This window comes from Pygoscelis adeliae, unplaced genomic scaffold, assembly GCF_000699105.1.
Source record: "Pygoscelis adeliae isolate BGI_AS28 unplaced genomic scaffold, ASM69910v1 Scaffold186, whole genome shotgun sequence".
Classification (NCBI taxonomy): Eukaryota; Metazoa; Chordata; class Aves; order Sphenisciformes; family Spheniscidae; genus Pygoscelis; species Pygoscelis adeliae.
The window spans coordinates 8,967,384-8,984,479 of NW_008825071.1; the positions used below are offsets into that span (position 1 = coordinate 8,967,384).

At 43.7% G+C, this 17,096-nt stretch overlaps 1 protein-coding gene across 1 annotated transcript in view; it reads left to right on the forward strand.

Moving 5' to 3' along the window:
* Nucleotides 1–16,331: 16,331 nt before the first annotated feature.
* The window catches only part of E2F3 (E2F transcription factor 3), an 18,063-nt gene continuing 17,298 nt past the window's right edge, over nt 16,332–17,096 (forward strand). The window contains exon 1 of the mRNA XM_009326559.1: nt 16,332–16,383. Coding sequence (XP_009324834.1) covers nt 16,332–16,383 — 52 coding nt within the window. The remainder of the gene's footprint in view (nt 16,384–17,096) is intronic.

Consider the following 17,096-nt stretch of genomic DNA (forward strand, 5'->3'; position numbering starts at 1 on the left):
ATACTGACATATTTAATAAAAAAAAAAAAGAGAGAAAAGAAAAGCAAGCTTGTAGGCAGGCAAATTCCCCTTATTCAGAGAAAGCCATATGTTCAGGATACTATCCTTAGTGTGATTTATTTGCTTCAGAATTAGGAAAGAGGGTTGCTAGGAAAAGTGAGATGCATTCAATTCTTTCACCCTCTTAAAGAATTTTATAAGGGCGGCTACCATCTCCCTCCTTTCTCCCTCTTTCCCAGTCATGGAGAATAATCAATTTAGCAATAAGTCAGAGCAAGCAAAAATGTGATTGTTCTCATCTGCAATGCAGAGACTAAGACGGACTCTTTCTTTAAGGCCTAAATCGGCTATTTCTGCCTCAAAGTGAATCAGGAGTTATTGAATCATTTCATGTTTAGTAAGAAAGGATCTGAATTTCAGCCTTTTTGTTTTCCCCTTCACATTTGCCTAGTTCTTGTTTTCTTGACTACCCTTTAGCTCTTTCAATGGCCTCAGTGCCATTTTGAACACATTACCCTACTTCCTCCAAGGGGGGAGAAGCAGCAGCTGTACCAGGCAGGCATTATATCTGTTGCCAGTACTTCATTTGAAGTGGAGAAACGTGGCTTTCCCAGCCATTTGAAGAACTCAGTTGCCTCAGCATGCGAAGAGCAGCCCCCAAACTCTGCTCAACTGGCAACAGAGAAGGGAGGAATCTCCGTAAGACCTTGCAGGGAGAAAACTCCAGGTGTCTGTGAGATGCTATAGTATATCTAGCTAAAAATATCAGATACTTTGGCTTGCCTGTTGGTTTGTTCGATGGCGATGCCTTGTTGAAATGGAAAAAGCCAACAGATCTGGAACAGTTTTAAACTTCTTGAACTTTGCATAATAGTGCAATGACACAAGAGGGGTGGCATAAAGATCCCAGCAAACATACTTGCCCACCAGGGCAGCCCCGGCTCTTTCACTGGTTGTGCAAGCGTGGCATGCCTAGAAGATTAGGGACAGCCTGCCTGCCAGCAGCTGTAATGGTCCTGGAAGGCTTGCTTTCCTCCTGGAAGGCTTGCTTTCCTCCTGGAAAGCTGCTGTCAGATACTTTGTCTAGCTTCAGCCCCAGATGCTTTGGTTAGTGTTGCGCAAATCACACGAAAATGTATCTTCCCTTCTGCTGCAAAGTAATGCTGGACACCTTCTGCAAGTATTTCACCTCTCCATGGATGCCGGAGACAATGCTTTTTCTTTGCTCTGCCTCCTGTTTGAGTGCCTCTCCATGACTGCACAGGCTGTGGGGCGTGAGCCCCAGCATGGAGCAGGTACAGTGAATTTCCCAGCTAGAACCTTGAATTAAGAGTGTCTTGAATTAAGAGTGTGGGAAGGTACATGGTCCGCTCTTCTCTGAGGAAAAATGTGGAGTGTAACTTAGGTGTATTAGTCTGAACTCAGGTAGGCAGGCAGGTCGGGACTGATGCAGCAGCACACTTAGATGGGGAAGATCTTTGTGCACATGTCACTACAGGTCCACCTGTTTGTGCATCTGCACCCCACGCATGTAAGACTGGAATCTCTTGGATAGTAACGTTGATCAGGGCCATGACTAGTCGCTTCCTTGTTCTTGTGTGTAACTGCATAGTGGAGAAACATCAGCTTTCATTTAGCTTCCTATTGCTTTCAGAGGTACAGTTGAAACTTTGAACTTCTTAGGTCTACTTTGACTACCATCACATGGTTGTGGTATCCTGATACAATTTTTCTCTTCAGAAAAATGGTCCAAAAATCAGCATGCTTCATTGTCCATTTTGCAATGAGCTGATCCTTTTTTCAAGACAAACTTCGGAGCTTCTCTTGCTGTGAGGAACTGCATGTTCCAGCAGATGCTTGGAGTACCTGCGACTTTGGAGATTGTGGCTTTTTCAGACTTGCTTTCTGAGAGCCTCTGAGGGGACAAGTTGCTAGACCTGCTACTGGATCAGCCACCTGCATCTAGCATCTTGGCTATGGCTGAGATTGGACTATTGATCTTGGTGATGTGAGCTTACAATTGCAAAAGAACTGATGAAGGCTTTTGATTGCATGGACAGAAAGGCAGGACATGTACATATACAGCCTTGGGGCTTGTGAGGGCTGAGCAGAAGTCCTTCTCAGGAGCAGTGGAATGAGGCATGCACTGGGGATCCTGAGGAGCCGGGCTTCTGCTTCTCTGGTTTAACTAGCTGCTTGTATCTCCCCTGGCACGGTGAAATTGCATCAGTCCCTTCACTAAGTGTTTTATATCCAGACTACCAATTTCAACAAAGTGATTTTTTTAAGGTTTTTTTAAGTTCGGTATTAAGATCTTTAAGAAGGCAGGCCAGCGAGGTGATTTGGGTAAGAACCTTTTCTAGTCGCAATATGGAATTTTTTCACCTTAACGAGCGAAGGCAGCGGTTTGAGCATATGCCAGTATGCTTTTCCAGAGCTGTGATACAGCTGAACCACAGTGGAAATCTGGAACCGTAACAACACTGCTTATAGGAAGTTTGCCTCCCTGCATTTAACCACAAATGTGGTCAATCTTAGGAGAGGCAATAACGGAGAGGAAGAAAGGTGGTAGTATTTGATTAGCTTTGTTCTCCCTGTTTTCTGCAGGCTGTCTGATGGATGCAGCTCCAGCTGTGAGAGCAGAGTGATAATATTGCTGACTGATGGTTCCAGTTTCTTCCTTGTTACACTCTGAAGATGTGTAGGGGTACTTTGGGGCAGATATAACAAGACTTGCTTTCAGCATATTAAATTCAATAGTCATGTGCTATTATTAAACAGTTGTGCTGCTTGGTAAACGATTCACTATAACTGAAGATGATATAGAAGAGGATTAAATACCATGTAAAGATCCTTCAGATGGTCACCAGCTTCATGCAGGGACTGAAGCACTTAGTAATCCAGTCATGACAGGTATCTGCAGTGGGTGAGTGAGAGACAGACAAAGGTCTTCCCATTGCTCCTCACCATCATGCCCCAGACCAATGTGTTAGCTCCATTTGATTCAGCAGCACAGGAATGGCTGTCTGTCTTGGAAACTAAAATATCTTCCTGCTCCCTATCTGCATGTTCTCGGAAATGAAATGTAATCCTCTCATAGTCAGGATAACCTTAATTGCCTGCTGGCGTAGGAAGGAAAAGATGAATTGGGCATCGGGTCTGTGCTACTAGGAGCGCTTCTCCTGATGGAGGGGATTTCCTGGAACCATCCTGGGAGATGCTTTGGGGATGTGGTTTAACAGTCAGCTTAAGGTGATCCAAGTCAGTGCCGCCACGAATGGGGTCATGCTGCCCTCCCTCCCTGCTCACGCGGTCCCTCCGCCTCCCTGCGTCGGTGTCCGGGCTCATACTGCCCCACGCTCGGCCAGACTGGGGACTCGCTCCAGCTGAAAGCTAATGCTGGGCGAGCGATTAGCTTTCAGCCCAGCAAGCTCCCTGGCCTGGCTGTCAGCGTGGCTGGGGCGGAGGCGGCTGGCGGGGGCTGCCCCCTTGGCAGCCGGGCGCTGAGATGCACCCTCGGCTGCAAATGCCGGCACAACGCCCTCCGGCCGTGCGCTCTCCCCACAGGTGGGATGCCTCGCTTGGTGCTGCAGCAGACAGAGCGCCTCACTCCCTGCACAACCTTAGCATCTCTTAGAAGCAGGTGGAGTTGTGCATAACGAAAACCTAACAGATGGCTCTGTAAAGAAATAGGCAGCTTTTGTGCTGTTACTTACTGCTTAGGTTACCGAGCGTGTGCAGCTGCTGGTGCCTTGCCGGCAGTGCCCAAGGGCTGAAGGGAACTCGCATGCTCTCCCCATCTCTGGCTTTCAGCTTTTAAAGGCTTGGGGGCAGTTTAGGGGTTTTGTGAGCACATGGAGGAGAAAACATGGCTGAAAATGTTCTCAATTCGCAGAGGAAATCCACAGTTGCTTAAACTGAGAATCTGCGTTTCCTCAGCGCTGTGTTTGTACCGTGCCTCGTACACTCAGCTTCCAGTCCCTGACCAAGGCTCCCAGGCTACATGTAATTTAATTACAGTCTGATGACTGGCACTGAAGTAGGTAAAGATATAAATGTAATTTGCGCCTAGAAGTTATGTATGTAGAGTGAGCTTGTAGTACTGGAGGCCTTCTCCAAAGTCACTGCTATCAGGAAGTACTTCCTGAGGAAAGACTGGCTATGCTGCTTTGACAGGTACAGTCACTCTTAGCAGGACTTTAACATGACTGATTTTTAACAGATGAAAGTAAAGGTGTCATAGTCTTGCACGAGAGGTCATGGAATCCCTGGAGACAGCAATTGGGATGGCTTTTACTGCCAATAGCCACAGCTGAGGGGCTTATCTTGCATGGGTGATGAACATGGGAAGGCTCCTAGAGCTTCTGGTCAGATGAGCGGTAATGAATGTTAGTCATATGGAAAGTTCATCAAGGAACGTTGTTTCATGACTGCACTCATAGCAAAGTCTCCTTTCCACCCCTCAAGTGGCGAGGTAAAGCCAGCCTGCCTGGAGGCGAGAGCACCCAGGGCCCTGCTTATTCCACGCCGCTGCAGAATTTGGATCTTGTGACCAAAATATACTGCTGAATGTTGACTTCAGCTTAAAAGGAGGTATATCATTGTGGTTGTAAGGAAACCTCCACATACAAACTAAACTAGTGCGGTACTAACTAACTCTGGAGACAGCCTGTAACTAATAGGGCTGCAAAATAAGAGTTATCACTTTAATCTGTTGCCTAATTTTGAACATAACTGTTTTGTTATTGATTACTTCAGCAAAAAAATTCAGATGTGTGTATCTCGCAATCCTTCCGCACGTTGCCCACTGCCAGAAGCCTCAGTTCTCCCCGCAGCAGCTGCCAAAATTTCCGTCTTTCTCCCAATACTTTCTTTAGCACCATTGTGCATTGAAACATTTGCAGGATAGTAAAATGTGAAAGCTGTGTAGCATTCCTGTTTATTTTGGAATTCATTTTTTTACACAAGGAATGCTGTAACTCTGCCATATTTACTTTCTTGTATTTAATTCAATAAAATGTATTTACCTGAAGCGGACACGAAATTTCCAGTTCGCTGTGGAAAGCGTAGGGCCGCACTGCACAACTTGTTCCAAGTTAGCGCAGAGTGTGTGAGGGCTTCTTGCCAGTGCAAAGCGTGGGAGGAAAGTCAGGAATAAGAAGAGTCTCGCTGCTATCATCAACAGGCGCCTGTTGAAAGGGTAGAAGTTATGGATGTCAAGGCAAGACGACAGGTTTTTGGTTTTTTTGAGTTTTATACTTCCAAGACAAACCAATGACTGGCAAAGCAGGTTTCTCCCAAGACTGCCTTTAAAGAGCTTTTGCTTCACCTTGGATAAGAACCTGCAACCTCAGATAGTGAAATGTAGTCGAGTTTTCTTGGGTAATCTTGACTGTACAGTTTGATATAGTTTAGAATTAGGGTTGGGAAAACAATTAGTGTAGAAAATGAGGAAAATTTTTTTTTTGAGAATCTACCACACTCTAGGCTTTTTAGCAATCTAGGAAGCCTACAGGCTGGTGGGGGCTTCCCATGGCTTACCCTTCCTCCTGCTGCTAAGAGAATAAGGCTGTCCTTCCTATCCACATACTGTTGAGAAAGGCCATCATACACAGGCTATTTTTGATCCTATTCCTTTCCCTAATTATATGTAGCTTTTATAAATCTGTCTGGATGGAAAGATCCCGTGTACTTTGAAAGGGCTCATTTGATCTAAATTTAAGGATGTCTCATGTCCAGTTGTGAAACTTGCTATTTTAGTTTGCCCTACCTATAGCTTTTACTAAAACAAGAGGAAAAGGATGAAAAGGAGGGACTGAAAAGTGTGTGTGTGAGAGAGGAGGGAATGATGACTCATAAGTGGGACTGCATTTGAAAATGAAAAGGATCAAGGTGTACTGATCATGAGAGCGAAAGTTACGGTTTTTATGAAGAAGGCACGATTAAATCATATGGTCATTTATCTTCTGAACAGATTAAGGTACATTTGTGGAAGAACACATGAGCCTGAATTGAGTAGATAATTTTGAAGAGAGAAGAAATCTATTTAAAGAAAGGAATTTTTAGTGCAGCCTTTAATAGGTGATATTTTAGTGCTAGATTCCACTGGAAGACTTCTCCAGGCTTCTGGAAAATCCCATTTAGCTGTCCATTGCCTATGGGATAGTTCTAATAACTGCACGATCATGCAGCAAGGCAGGTAGCAGAAAGCGAAAGAGGGGGAAGGCAGCAGTGCAAGAAGCCAAATGGGCTTTCTCTGAACTTTTAGGCTGTAATGAATAGAAATTAAAGCTCATGAATAGACACCTGAGTTTCTGCTTTCATCCTGGGTGTTCTCTCTTTTACCTCTCTGCTAACATTCTGCTCTTCTGGTCTCATTCTGGCATCATAAAACTTCCCTAAAACTTGGGATGTCCAATAGTCTTGAAACAACCCTTTCTGTAGAGTTTAAGTAGTGTGCAATTATAAGGGTGGAGTTCTTCTGTATACAGCGCTGCAAAAAGTGCTTGTGGTGTTTCCTAAAATGTTTACCAGCAGTACCCAACAGCCAGCTTTTCCCACCTTCACCCTTCTTTTCCTGCCCTTCCTCCCCACCAACCAAAAGCTGACACATAACAAAGATGTAGCTGTCCGACATGTGAATGAGGCTGATAGAAAAGATGTTTAATTTTGTAAAGCATTTTGATTTTAAAAAAGTAACTGTCAGTATGGCATTGGATTAAAAATTGGCTAAGTGACAGGAAAAGGGTCCTTCTGATTGATTCCAGTGAGTATTTGCACTGATCCCAATACTATAGAGTGCTTTCATCAGTGTCCCAGAAGTAAACAAAAAAACTGTTACTGATAGTAATTGCTAGCAGAATAGTAAATGATAATGGAGCTCTCACAACTTGCTCTGTAGGCACATTCAAACACACTGCATCTTTAATACAGCCAAAGGCAAAGCTGTATGCCAGAGAACAGGGAATGCAAGCTATGCCTTATGAAAGAGGGCCTGTATCCTGGAAAGCAGCACTTCTGAGAAGTCTGTAGTGGACAAGCAACTGCACACCAGCTTCCAGCGCAACGCTGAGGAGCGATGGCACTGAGGCTTGCATCCTGCCATGTACAAAAAAAGGGAACAGGACAGGGGATACTTCTGCCTCAGTGAATGGTTTTGGGGCAGCTGATGCTTAAAATAACATACACAAGTCAGTGCTAGTGCTTGTAAAGGGAAAATGTTGAAAATGGAAGATGATGTTAAATAGGGCAGCAAAAATTCGAGGTCTGAAGGAAGTGCCCTACCAAGCAAGATTTTGCTTATGAAATTAGGATGAAAGGGATGACTTGACTGATATAGAAGATACAGAATTGGGAGGGGTGGTTAATATAGCTGATGGTTGCGCTGCCATCCAGAGGGACCTTGATGGGCTGGAGAAATGGGCTGACAGGAGCCTCATGAAGTTCAGCAAAGGGAAGTGCGAAGTCCTGCACCTGGGGAGGAATCACTCCAGGCACCAGGACAGGCTGGGGCCAACCTGCTGGAAAGCAGCTCTGCAGAAAAAGCCCTGGGGGTCCTGGTGGACGCCAAGTTGACCATGGGCCAGCAACACACTCTCATGGCAAAGACCACCAATGACCTCCTGGGCTGCATTAAGCGTTGCATTACCAGCAGGTTGGAGGAGATGATTCTTCCCCTCTGCTCAGCCCTGGTGAGACACGTCTGGCGTGTTGGGTCTAGTTTTGGGCTCCCCAGTGCGAGAGAGAGATATGGACATATTGGAGCAGGTCCCGTGAAGGGCCACGAAGGTGGTTAAGGCCTCAGAGCATCTGATACACAAGGAGAGGCTGAGATAGCTGGGACCGTTGAGGCTGGAGGAGACAACTCATGGGAGGGAGTGAAGAAGATGGAGCCAGGCTCTTCTCAGTGGTAGCCAGTGACAGGACAAAAGGCAATGGGCACAAATTGAAATGCAAGAAATCCCATTTAAAAATAAGATTTTTTACAGGGAGGATGATCAAACGCTAGAATAGGTCTCTTAGGTTGTGTAGTCTCCATCATTGAAGGTATTAAAAACCCAATTGGACACAGCCCCGAGCATCCTCCTCTAGCTGCCCCTGCTTTGAGCAGTGGGGGGTGGACTACATGATCTCCAGAAGTCCTTTCCCACCTCAGCCACTCTGTGAGATGATTCTGGTGTTAAAGGACTTCTTAAATTGTTGAACTTGAGCACATCAAGAACTTACTACTGAAAGCTGAAACAATGCAAACTCAAAGTGGAAATTAGACTTTTTTTTTTCTTTTAGGTGAGCAGAAAATAATCATGAGTTGATACCTTCAAGTTTTGACAGAATGAATGTTTTGCTCCATAATTTCTCTGCAGAGTTATGCTCTGTAGTTTCAGCTCTGAACGGCCTTGAGGTCAGCAAGTCCATCTACCTGCTTTTTGGTGGGTGGGAGCAACCGTGTTTATAGTGCTTCCTGACAGGTTCTTGCTTGTTTAACTTTCTCATAACAGAGATTCTAAAACTGCATGGCAATGTCTTCCTATCCTTGGCTGCAAGATAGTTTAATGTTACTAATTGCTAACAACTAGGGGAAATGTAGTGGTCTGTGATATGTAGGAGGTCATACTAGAAAGTTGGATTCTTTTCTTAGAATGGGTGGGTTAGAGAGAAAATGTGAATTTATTTCATTTTAAAATTTGAGACTTAAAGGTAGCATTATTTTTCTGGAGAAGTCATCTCAAGGTATTTAGTTTAGGGAATACGTAGTAAAGAAGACAAAGTGGGATGGACAGATTGTGTCTGGTGTGGGTCAATTTTTACATAGAGTAAAGTCCTTGCTTGACTCTATGACCTGAGATGTTCTGCTTCACCAGAGCCAAAAGGAATACTTTTTCGAAATACACTTAATAATATGAGAGACAAGAGCAACTTTCTCTTCTCTTCCCCTAGAAATTTATTCTCTGATGACACGTCTGTTTTGGATGTTGTCTTGTGAATTAGGCTATCACATCAGCTTTTTAGATTGCCCTGTCCATGGCATGACAGAATTTACCTAGATGTGAAAAAGAAAATTATTTTGTCTACCAAGGCTCGTTTGTTTTTTTCATGAACTGTTGTTTGTCTTCTTGTCTTGTTTTCATTCCCCCTCTGTCACTGGGAATAAGTAAATCTTGCCATTTGAACCAAATAATGTATCTTCATTTTGCCAGTACTCCCAGGTTGTTCTGTTCCTTGGTGTGGCTGATGGAGTGATAAAATACTGCCGAGGTAGGATGTGCATCACAGCAAAAGCTCGGTGGATTAGTTGTTCTTTGTGACATTACACAGCATTTAAAACATTAAGAACTCGGCTATCTTTGTGCCGTTTCAGCCATGTAAGCTGTCTGCTGCCAAACCCATGGATGAAATAAGAATATATGCAACAGCTGCCTACCTTGATGTGGGGAGGGAGGAAATCATTGGTCCTTAGAGTTTAGTAATCCAGGCTAGGTAAAAATCAAGTTCAGTTTGTAGTCAGAAATGTGCTGTGAAGAAACCTTCTGATGGCAGTACCGGCTCCTGATCTAGGATGATGGGGCTGTCAGCCACACGTGGGGTCTCTAGGTCCCTGATATCTGCGATTATCTCTCTCTCTCTCTCTCCTTACATGCTTTTATCTGTTTCTGTGACTTCTGCTGATTTGGAGCCTCCTTTCCAACTGCTTCTAGGAATAGTTGCTTTTGGATACGTAAACTGTGTTTCCTGGTTCTTGGGCACTTGTTATTTATTTTTGTTAGTCTGAGGTTTGGTATGTGGAGGAGGTTATTGTGTTAACGTCTTCAAGGTTACTTAAGATTATTTTTTTTATGTGATACCAGTAATTTCATTTTCAAAACTGTACCTAATTAACTTCTTGTGAATGATAAATCGATCTCTCCAAGCAAAGTCAGCATTATAGTTACTTGTAGGTGCAAGTATAATTTATCAGGGTTAATCTGTTGGGACAATGTTGGGACTTCCTTAAAGTAAACTAAAGAAACCCCCACAGTTTACATAACTTACAGAACTATCCCGTATTACAGTAAAAGCTTAGGACCCTATGTTAGTTCTCATTGTCTGGCTCTGTTAAGTGCAAATCATTGCATCTCATCTGGGTCTGATTGTCTCCTGAAAGTTTTTTGTCAACTTTCACAATGTCCTTTGGAATCTATATAATATTTTTATCACCCTAAATGGATTCAAAGTACATTTATTACTTTAATTTTTGAAAGAATGTACAAGTTAGTTGGTTCCCTGTGAATCACCCATCAGTAAATAAAGTGATGCAGTCCTTTGGCACTGCACTGGTATAACTCCATACGGGTATTTTGCGCGGAGTGCAGGAAGATTTGGGGTGCCAGGGTGGGAAATCTTGAACTGCAGACCTGTGCAGACAAGAAAACTTGCACTCCAGAAAATTCATTGGTGTAATTCCACAGATGTCGTCCTTTCTTGTAGGTGTCCTGTATCCAAGGAAAACAAAGCTAGAGATGCTGTGGCTTAGGCTGGCAATTTGGTGAGCAAACTTTGTGATGCAAGCCCGATCTTGCATCATTACAGTGCACCTACACTGAGATAGCACTGGCATGGCTTTGCAAATGCTTCTCCTTCTCCTTCCTTTTCACTTCGTACATATCAAACGTTATTAATTCCATCTTCCTAGAGAGTTTTATGACTATATTCTACATGTTCTGTAAGTAAGGAATGACTCTCCTCCCGATTCCTATGTCGATATATATGCCCAGTATACTACTACTTTCGTTTTTAACCTGTGTATCTGCTACTTTATGGCATTTACTGGAATTTCCTCTGAGGAAGTTCATCCTATCCTATTCTCCAGCTCCCTCAATGTCTTTCCTCCCCCTCTCAGGGCTGGTTTGTTTAGAAGACAATTTGGCAGACAACTGACAGTGTTTGAAAGTTTTTCTTTTTTAAGTAGCTGTGCTAATTTCTACACATAGAGTGGAAGCCACTCAGTGGAACTAATCCAGTCACAATCTTATTTTGAAGTTAATGACTTTTTTAAAAATAGTCCTTAAATACAAAACCCAAAATAATCTTCAGGATATCTTTTGAGACTGACTGCTTTGCAATTGGTTTTTCTTTGGGACCAACCTTAAAATGATACAGAAGATTTATTTCCCTTGGTCCAGTTCAGTTTTAGCTTCACCAGTCAGGAGGCTGAAGTCTCCTGAAGGGCTGAAGCATTGCAAGCAGCTCTGCCGCCACGTGAAGATGTGGTACCCTATCACACACCATGTGAATTTAAACTATCACTTTCTTATCCGGCTTACTTTGATCTCTATGCGTAATGTTAAAAGTGGACCTGTGTTGGTGTAATTGTTACATGTGTATGCAATGCAAAGAAATTACACCAAGAAGGCTCTTATGCGGCCGGTCTGTCATCATGTCCTGCCCCCCCGCCCTCTTGCCATCAGTTTGAAAGCTCAGTGTCAGGCCTGTTTTATGACAGCCTTGTTTTCTTCAAAGGATGTCTGTGGTGAGAAATTACTGACGTGAACTGCAACTGAAAACCCCCGCGCTTTGCTCTGGAGGCAGCAGCCTTGCTGAAGTGGTATCTTTGGGATCGGGGGTGGGCGAATGGCCAGTAGCTTTGCCATCAGTTTGTAGGACCAGGCTGGTGTTCAAGCCTGCTGGTGGCAGGGCTAGCCTTGCCACCATGGTGCTGGCCATGCTCACCGGGGTGGGAAACTGTCCTGCTGCACCCAGCCACCCCAAAAACCTGCAGTCAGGGTTTGCCCCCAAATGCTGGTTGGTCTGTTTGCGCTTCTGCATGTGGGTCTTGGCTGTTTGTCAGTATATTATCTGGAAGTTTTGTCTCCAGAGCTTCCACCTTAACCACCGGGCAGGTGCAGCTCAGCCTCCAGCAGCTGTTGGGATGAGGGAGTAGCTGTTACATGGAGCCATTTTCAGGACTGCTCAGAGACACGTGCTCCTCACCTTGGGCAGTTTAGCAGTTGAGATGAAAACTGGGTGCAGTTTCCTGAAAATAACTTTTCATATTTCAACATGAAGTGGTAACTAGAGCCTTCAAGCTTAGTACAGTGCAAAGCCATTGCTTCCAGTAAGAAGTAATTGTTTCATATTTGGTGGAAAAAATTGCAATAGAAAGATCTCAGATGATTCATTTCCTATGCAGCATAGGTGTAATTCTGTTGGTTTGAGGCCTGAAACGTGGCTTGTGCTTTGGTTTATTTCTTGCACAACCGTTGCAAGACACCAGTCCTTCCCCTTCTGGTGCAAAGAAAATACGAAGTACTGCACCAGTGTAGGAGAACAAGATAAGCTGCACATTTTAGCAGTGGCTACTATACTGAGCGCAAGCCTGATGGGGCGTAGGCTGATCCCATGGCATCTGAGTAGACTGATGAGCAGAAAATGGGTTGTCCGCTTACCTCAGTGCCCGAGTTACATTGGTGGTGGTGACTCCGAGGCACTCTGACCTTCTGGCAGGTCACCTCTCCACAAGATATCAGGATGAAACTCAAACGGAATTAGTACCTTGAGATTATAATTCTCCTCCGGAAAAAATGACCTGCTGTAGGTCTAGGAAGAAACCACCATTTTTCATTGCTACGTTTCGCTCATTTCTTGGTTTGGTTCAGGTCATCGTGTTTCATTTAAAAGTGGTTGAAAACATTCTTCTCTTCGGACAGGACCGAGATGAGAGAAGTGTGAACTGCCACATGGGGGTGAGGTGCAGGGCATCAATGCACAGCGCTGCTAATGCGGGAACGAGCTATCCACGCTCTAACTGTTAACATGTCTGAAAGCTAATGTATTCCTTTCAGTGGGTGTTAGAAATGGCATTGTGTGATGTTCTGCAGTAATGACTAGGAGGCACTCATGACACCTGCATTGCTTCTTTCTGCATATTCAACCTGAGCAGGGAAAGCCATCATTGGGTTCCTCTGGCTTGGGTCCTACTTTCAAACAAGGATCTGCCGATGAAACTTGGCCACCCACATTTTAACTTTTTTGAGCTAAATATAAGTCTTACGGTTTGATATTTAAGAGCTTACAGTTCGTGGCTTCCTTGACACTCCCGATACTTCTGAGGGAATTGTGAAAATGGAAAATCGATGGAAATAGGATGGTTTAATTAGGCCTTGAAAGAAACTTCACCAGAGTAACGCTATCAGCCTTCAGCTCTCAGGGTCAAATGCCTAATGGGGAGATGCAAATGATCAGAATGTAGTTTAATTTGATAATTGTGAGGTGCCTCTTATTGAATGATAAACCCGATTAAGACATACAAAGGGGATTTTCTTTTAATATTCATCTACATTAAAAATAAGCAATTTGAATTTGACTGTAGCTGAATGAATAATTTCAATATAGGAGCTAAAGAAGAATTTCCCTCAGTCAAAACTGTAACAAGCTGATACCTGATAAGCTGAAAAATAAGCTGATAGTTTAGGAAACACAAATTGGTATAGTGGAAATGATTTTTTTGTCCCGTTTTTACTACAGTTGCCATTTTCTGAGAAGAAAATTTGGGGCTTTTGTGTTGGAGTAGATTGATCAGGATGATTTCTGTAAGCTGTGTTTTCATTTGCTTTAAAATGCTTCTTTAAATGTTACTTTAAATACCAGCTGCTTGTCACTCAACTAATAATCGTGACTAATAAGTAGTGATGTTTCAGACTGCTGTTCTTCTTTTTCTTGCTTTTACAATTTATTCAATTTTCAAGGCACTTTTTTTTGTCTATTCTTTATATGCTTTTACCTCAGTCTAATGAATGAGCTACATGTAAAACTTAATTTCAAGGTCATGTTTTCATTAAAGTGCCATTCCTGGTCTTGTTCCTCTGTGTAGGGTAGTAGGGGAATGCCCACTTTTGACAGAGAAGTAATATTTTTGGGAAGAGTTGAGAGGGCTTTTAGAAACCTCCGTTTTAAGAACATACTTAGTTTATTGTCTTTTACGTGCAAGTAGTTTAATTCCCAGCTATTTCTTTATCTTCCTATTCTTTTCTTAAACACCCTTTTTATGGTTTTATACTGTCAGAATTAACTACTTAAAACCAAGGGTAGTATAGTACAAATTATTAGTATCTGTGTGTAGAACCAAGGGTAGTATAGTACAAATTATTAGTATCTGTGTGTAGACCACTGGGGTAAATATTTCTTCATGGAAAACCAAACTCTGTCTCCCTTCCAGGAGTTTGGACTGCAAATTTATTTCATTGTTGCTCAACAGAAATAGGCACGAAACGAGGAATTGTCACTAGGAGTCCGAAGGCAGCAACTCTGAGAGTCCTCTTGCATCTTTTTGCTGACCTCAGGTGTTTCCTCACTTGTGAGCTGACCTGCAGAGCTCAGCCCCTTCCCTGCTGAGAGCTCCTCTGCTTTCCTCTCTGCACCTCTCCCCATTTTTCGGTCTCTCCTGGCGTTAGCTGTAGTGTTTGCCATGCCCTCAGCTGGGTACAGCCCTCTGGCAGGCACTCGGGGCTCTCCGCATACCAGAGTTTGTTCATTTGAGCGCGTTCAAAAGGCACAGCCTGTATTGCCTTGTTCAGTGGAGAAATCTCCCTAGCATATGAATTTTTCTGTGCATTCACCCCAAGGTGTCTTTTTTCTTTGCTTCTTCTCTTGTATTCCTCCCTCATCAAGCTCCAGCTTAATTTACCCTTTCATGTAAGGTGTTTGCTTTCTTCTCTGCAGCTCTTGACCTCCAGAACAGTTTTCCAGAGTTCATGCCTCAGAACCTCGGCTTTTAAATTGTATTTTTGAGTGACTGCTTAATTTTGAAAACATGGAGGAATACCTGTGGAAAGTGTGTAGGGATTGTTAAAGCGTCTGTGCTACGGCTTCCTCTCTGCAGTCAAAAGTTATCTGTGCTCTCTGGATAGGCTTGCATCCCCTCCCCAGTAATATCACCACTGTGGTGACATACTGGATAGCTGCCCTTTTATCTGCCCCTAGCAATTGTAATATCTTCTAGAGACTACGCCAGACTTAGTCATCTGCCCTTGCTTAACTTGCCCAACTTAGTCCTCACTGAGACACTGATGGAGACACAGCTGAGCACTAAGACACATTTCTCTGGCTTGCTGCTTGGTTCACCATCAGCTATCACTTAATACACGCTTGGTCATTTCCAATCTTCCTATTTTTCCTGCTCAGTCAACCCTAAATGGGAGTTGCTTTCCAACTCCTCATCCCATTTTTTTGGAATAAGTTATTTTATCTTCTGTCCCCATCTCAGCAGACTTTGTCCCAGTTTACTTTTGCTCTCTTTTTGAGTTCAACTTTTGTCCCTTTGTATTTAAATCAGACTACTGCTGCTCTAATATGCCCTGAATGCCTGCTATGGGAGCAGGGGACTTAGATGTGTCTCATCCTGGATGGGACCTCCCAGGAGATAGCGTGTGCATAGCCTGGGCAGGCCCAAGAGCTGTGGCGCTTGCAGTTTGAAATGGAATTTGACTGTTAATGTTTATACTGAAAATGTACCAGCTGTGCTTTTCCAAGTGTTTTTAAATTTGGGATTTGGAGGGAATAGAAAGGCACATGCCTGACTCAGATCATCCTTCTGTCAAATTTTATGTGCCTGCTAAAGCATAGTGGGTGCAGCAATATTTCAGACCAAGGGGTTTCAGAAGGTAGCACAGGTAATGTAGTTTTTCTTAGGTCTGTCTCTTCCAAACAGTGCAACTGTCTTGCGTCCAGTAATAAAGCTGAGGGAGACATCTAGCAGGAAAAATTTCAAATGCGCATAGTTTGGCAAAGTTATGCTCTGTGGTTTTATCATTGGAAAGAGTTAGAGGACGTTTTACTGCTGCTTCCCTCGAACTTAAAAATATAAGCCTCACAGAAAATGAGGCTTTGGTTTGACACGGTGCGGTCTTCAAAAACTGATGCTGGCTGTCCCCCACCACGGCACTTCCCCCTCTGCTATCTTGACAAAACCCCGTGCTGGCTGTTACATCATGCTTAGCACTCTATCTGTTATGTTCTTACAAGGTAACACTCTGACTTTTTTTTTTCTTTTTAATTGGTGCCAGTTTCTTTCCCCAAGAACTGAAGTTGATCGCTGTGTGACACGAAAGCGAAGCCACTCGAATGCCAAGCTGATGCCCCAAGGAGGATGGAAGGTGTCCCACCACTCCTGCTCGGCAGCCCTCAGTGCAGACAAGTCACCTGGCAAGGGCTAACCCAGCAGAAAACTCCTCACTTCTGTTTTGGAGGAGGGTTAGGTTTCTGCTGGTTGTGACCCCTTGAGCCAGCTCCCTGCAGGGTCTGATGAGGACCCATCGGTCAGGTGCTGCCTGCACCGGGGGAGCAGTGGTAGCTCAGGGATGGAGGGAGGACGCAGGAGAAGTGGTGGTGGCAGCAACCTGTTAGACCCAGGTAGCTGTGAGGTCAGAGCAGGCCACTAAGAGGGATGGGCTATAATTTCCTGATTGCACCTTTTGCACCCCTTTTTTCAATTCGTGATAAACTACGTTTGCTCTTTTTCTAGTCTTCTGTAAGCATACCTGCCTCCAACCTCTTCTTAAAAGTTAATCCCCGAGACTGAGTATTGTAAAGTCAACTTCATCAGGTCCTGCCTAATTGAAAATACTTAGCTTGTCCTAGTAGATTTAAAACTATTTCCCTATAGACACAAGTGTTCTTATGAAGACATTCTTGTGGTTTGCCTCTGATGTTAATTGTGGTAGCTACCTGGGTTTCTTTTTTTTTTTTTTTTTAAAGAAAGGGATTGAAGCTAAAAGGGCATAACTACATAGGAGTCGAGGTGCCACCTGTTCTTAGTGGTCTGCACTGAACAGTGGATCCATAGTTGTATCTATATCAGCAGTTGCTTGTGGTATTGAAAGAGAAAATGGAGTCAAAAAAAGTTGATGCCAAACTTTTTAGGTCTCCACCAAGGGGTTAGGTAGGTGTCTGGTTCAGATCAATAGGATGCTTTCCTGTTACTTTTATGTCTCTCACTGGATGTATCAATTTGTGGCTTTACCTGTCTCATTGCCCCATGTGCTTTATGCTCCTTTCACGATTCCCCTGAGGAATCTGACTTCCGTTTATTGCACTCAAGTTTCATGTTGCTGAGAAATTCTTAG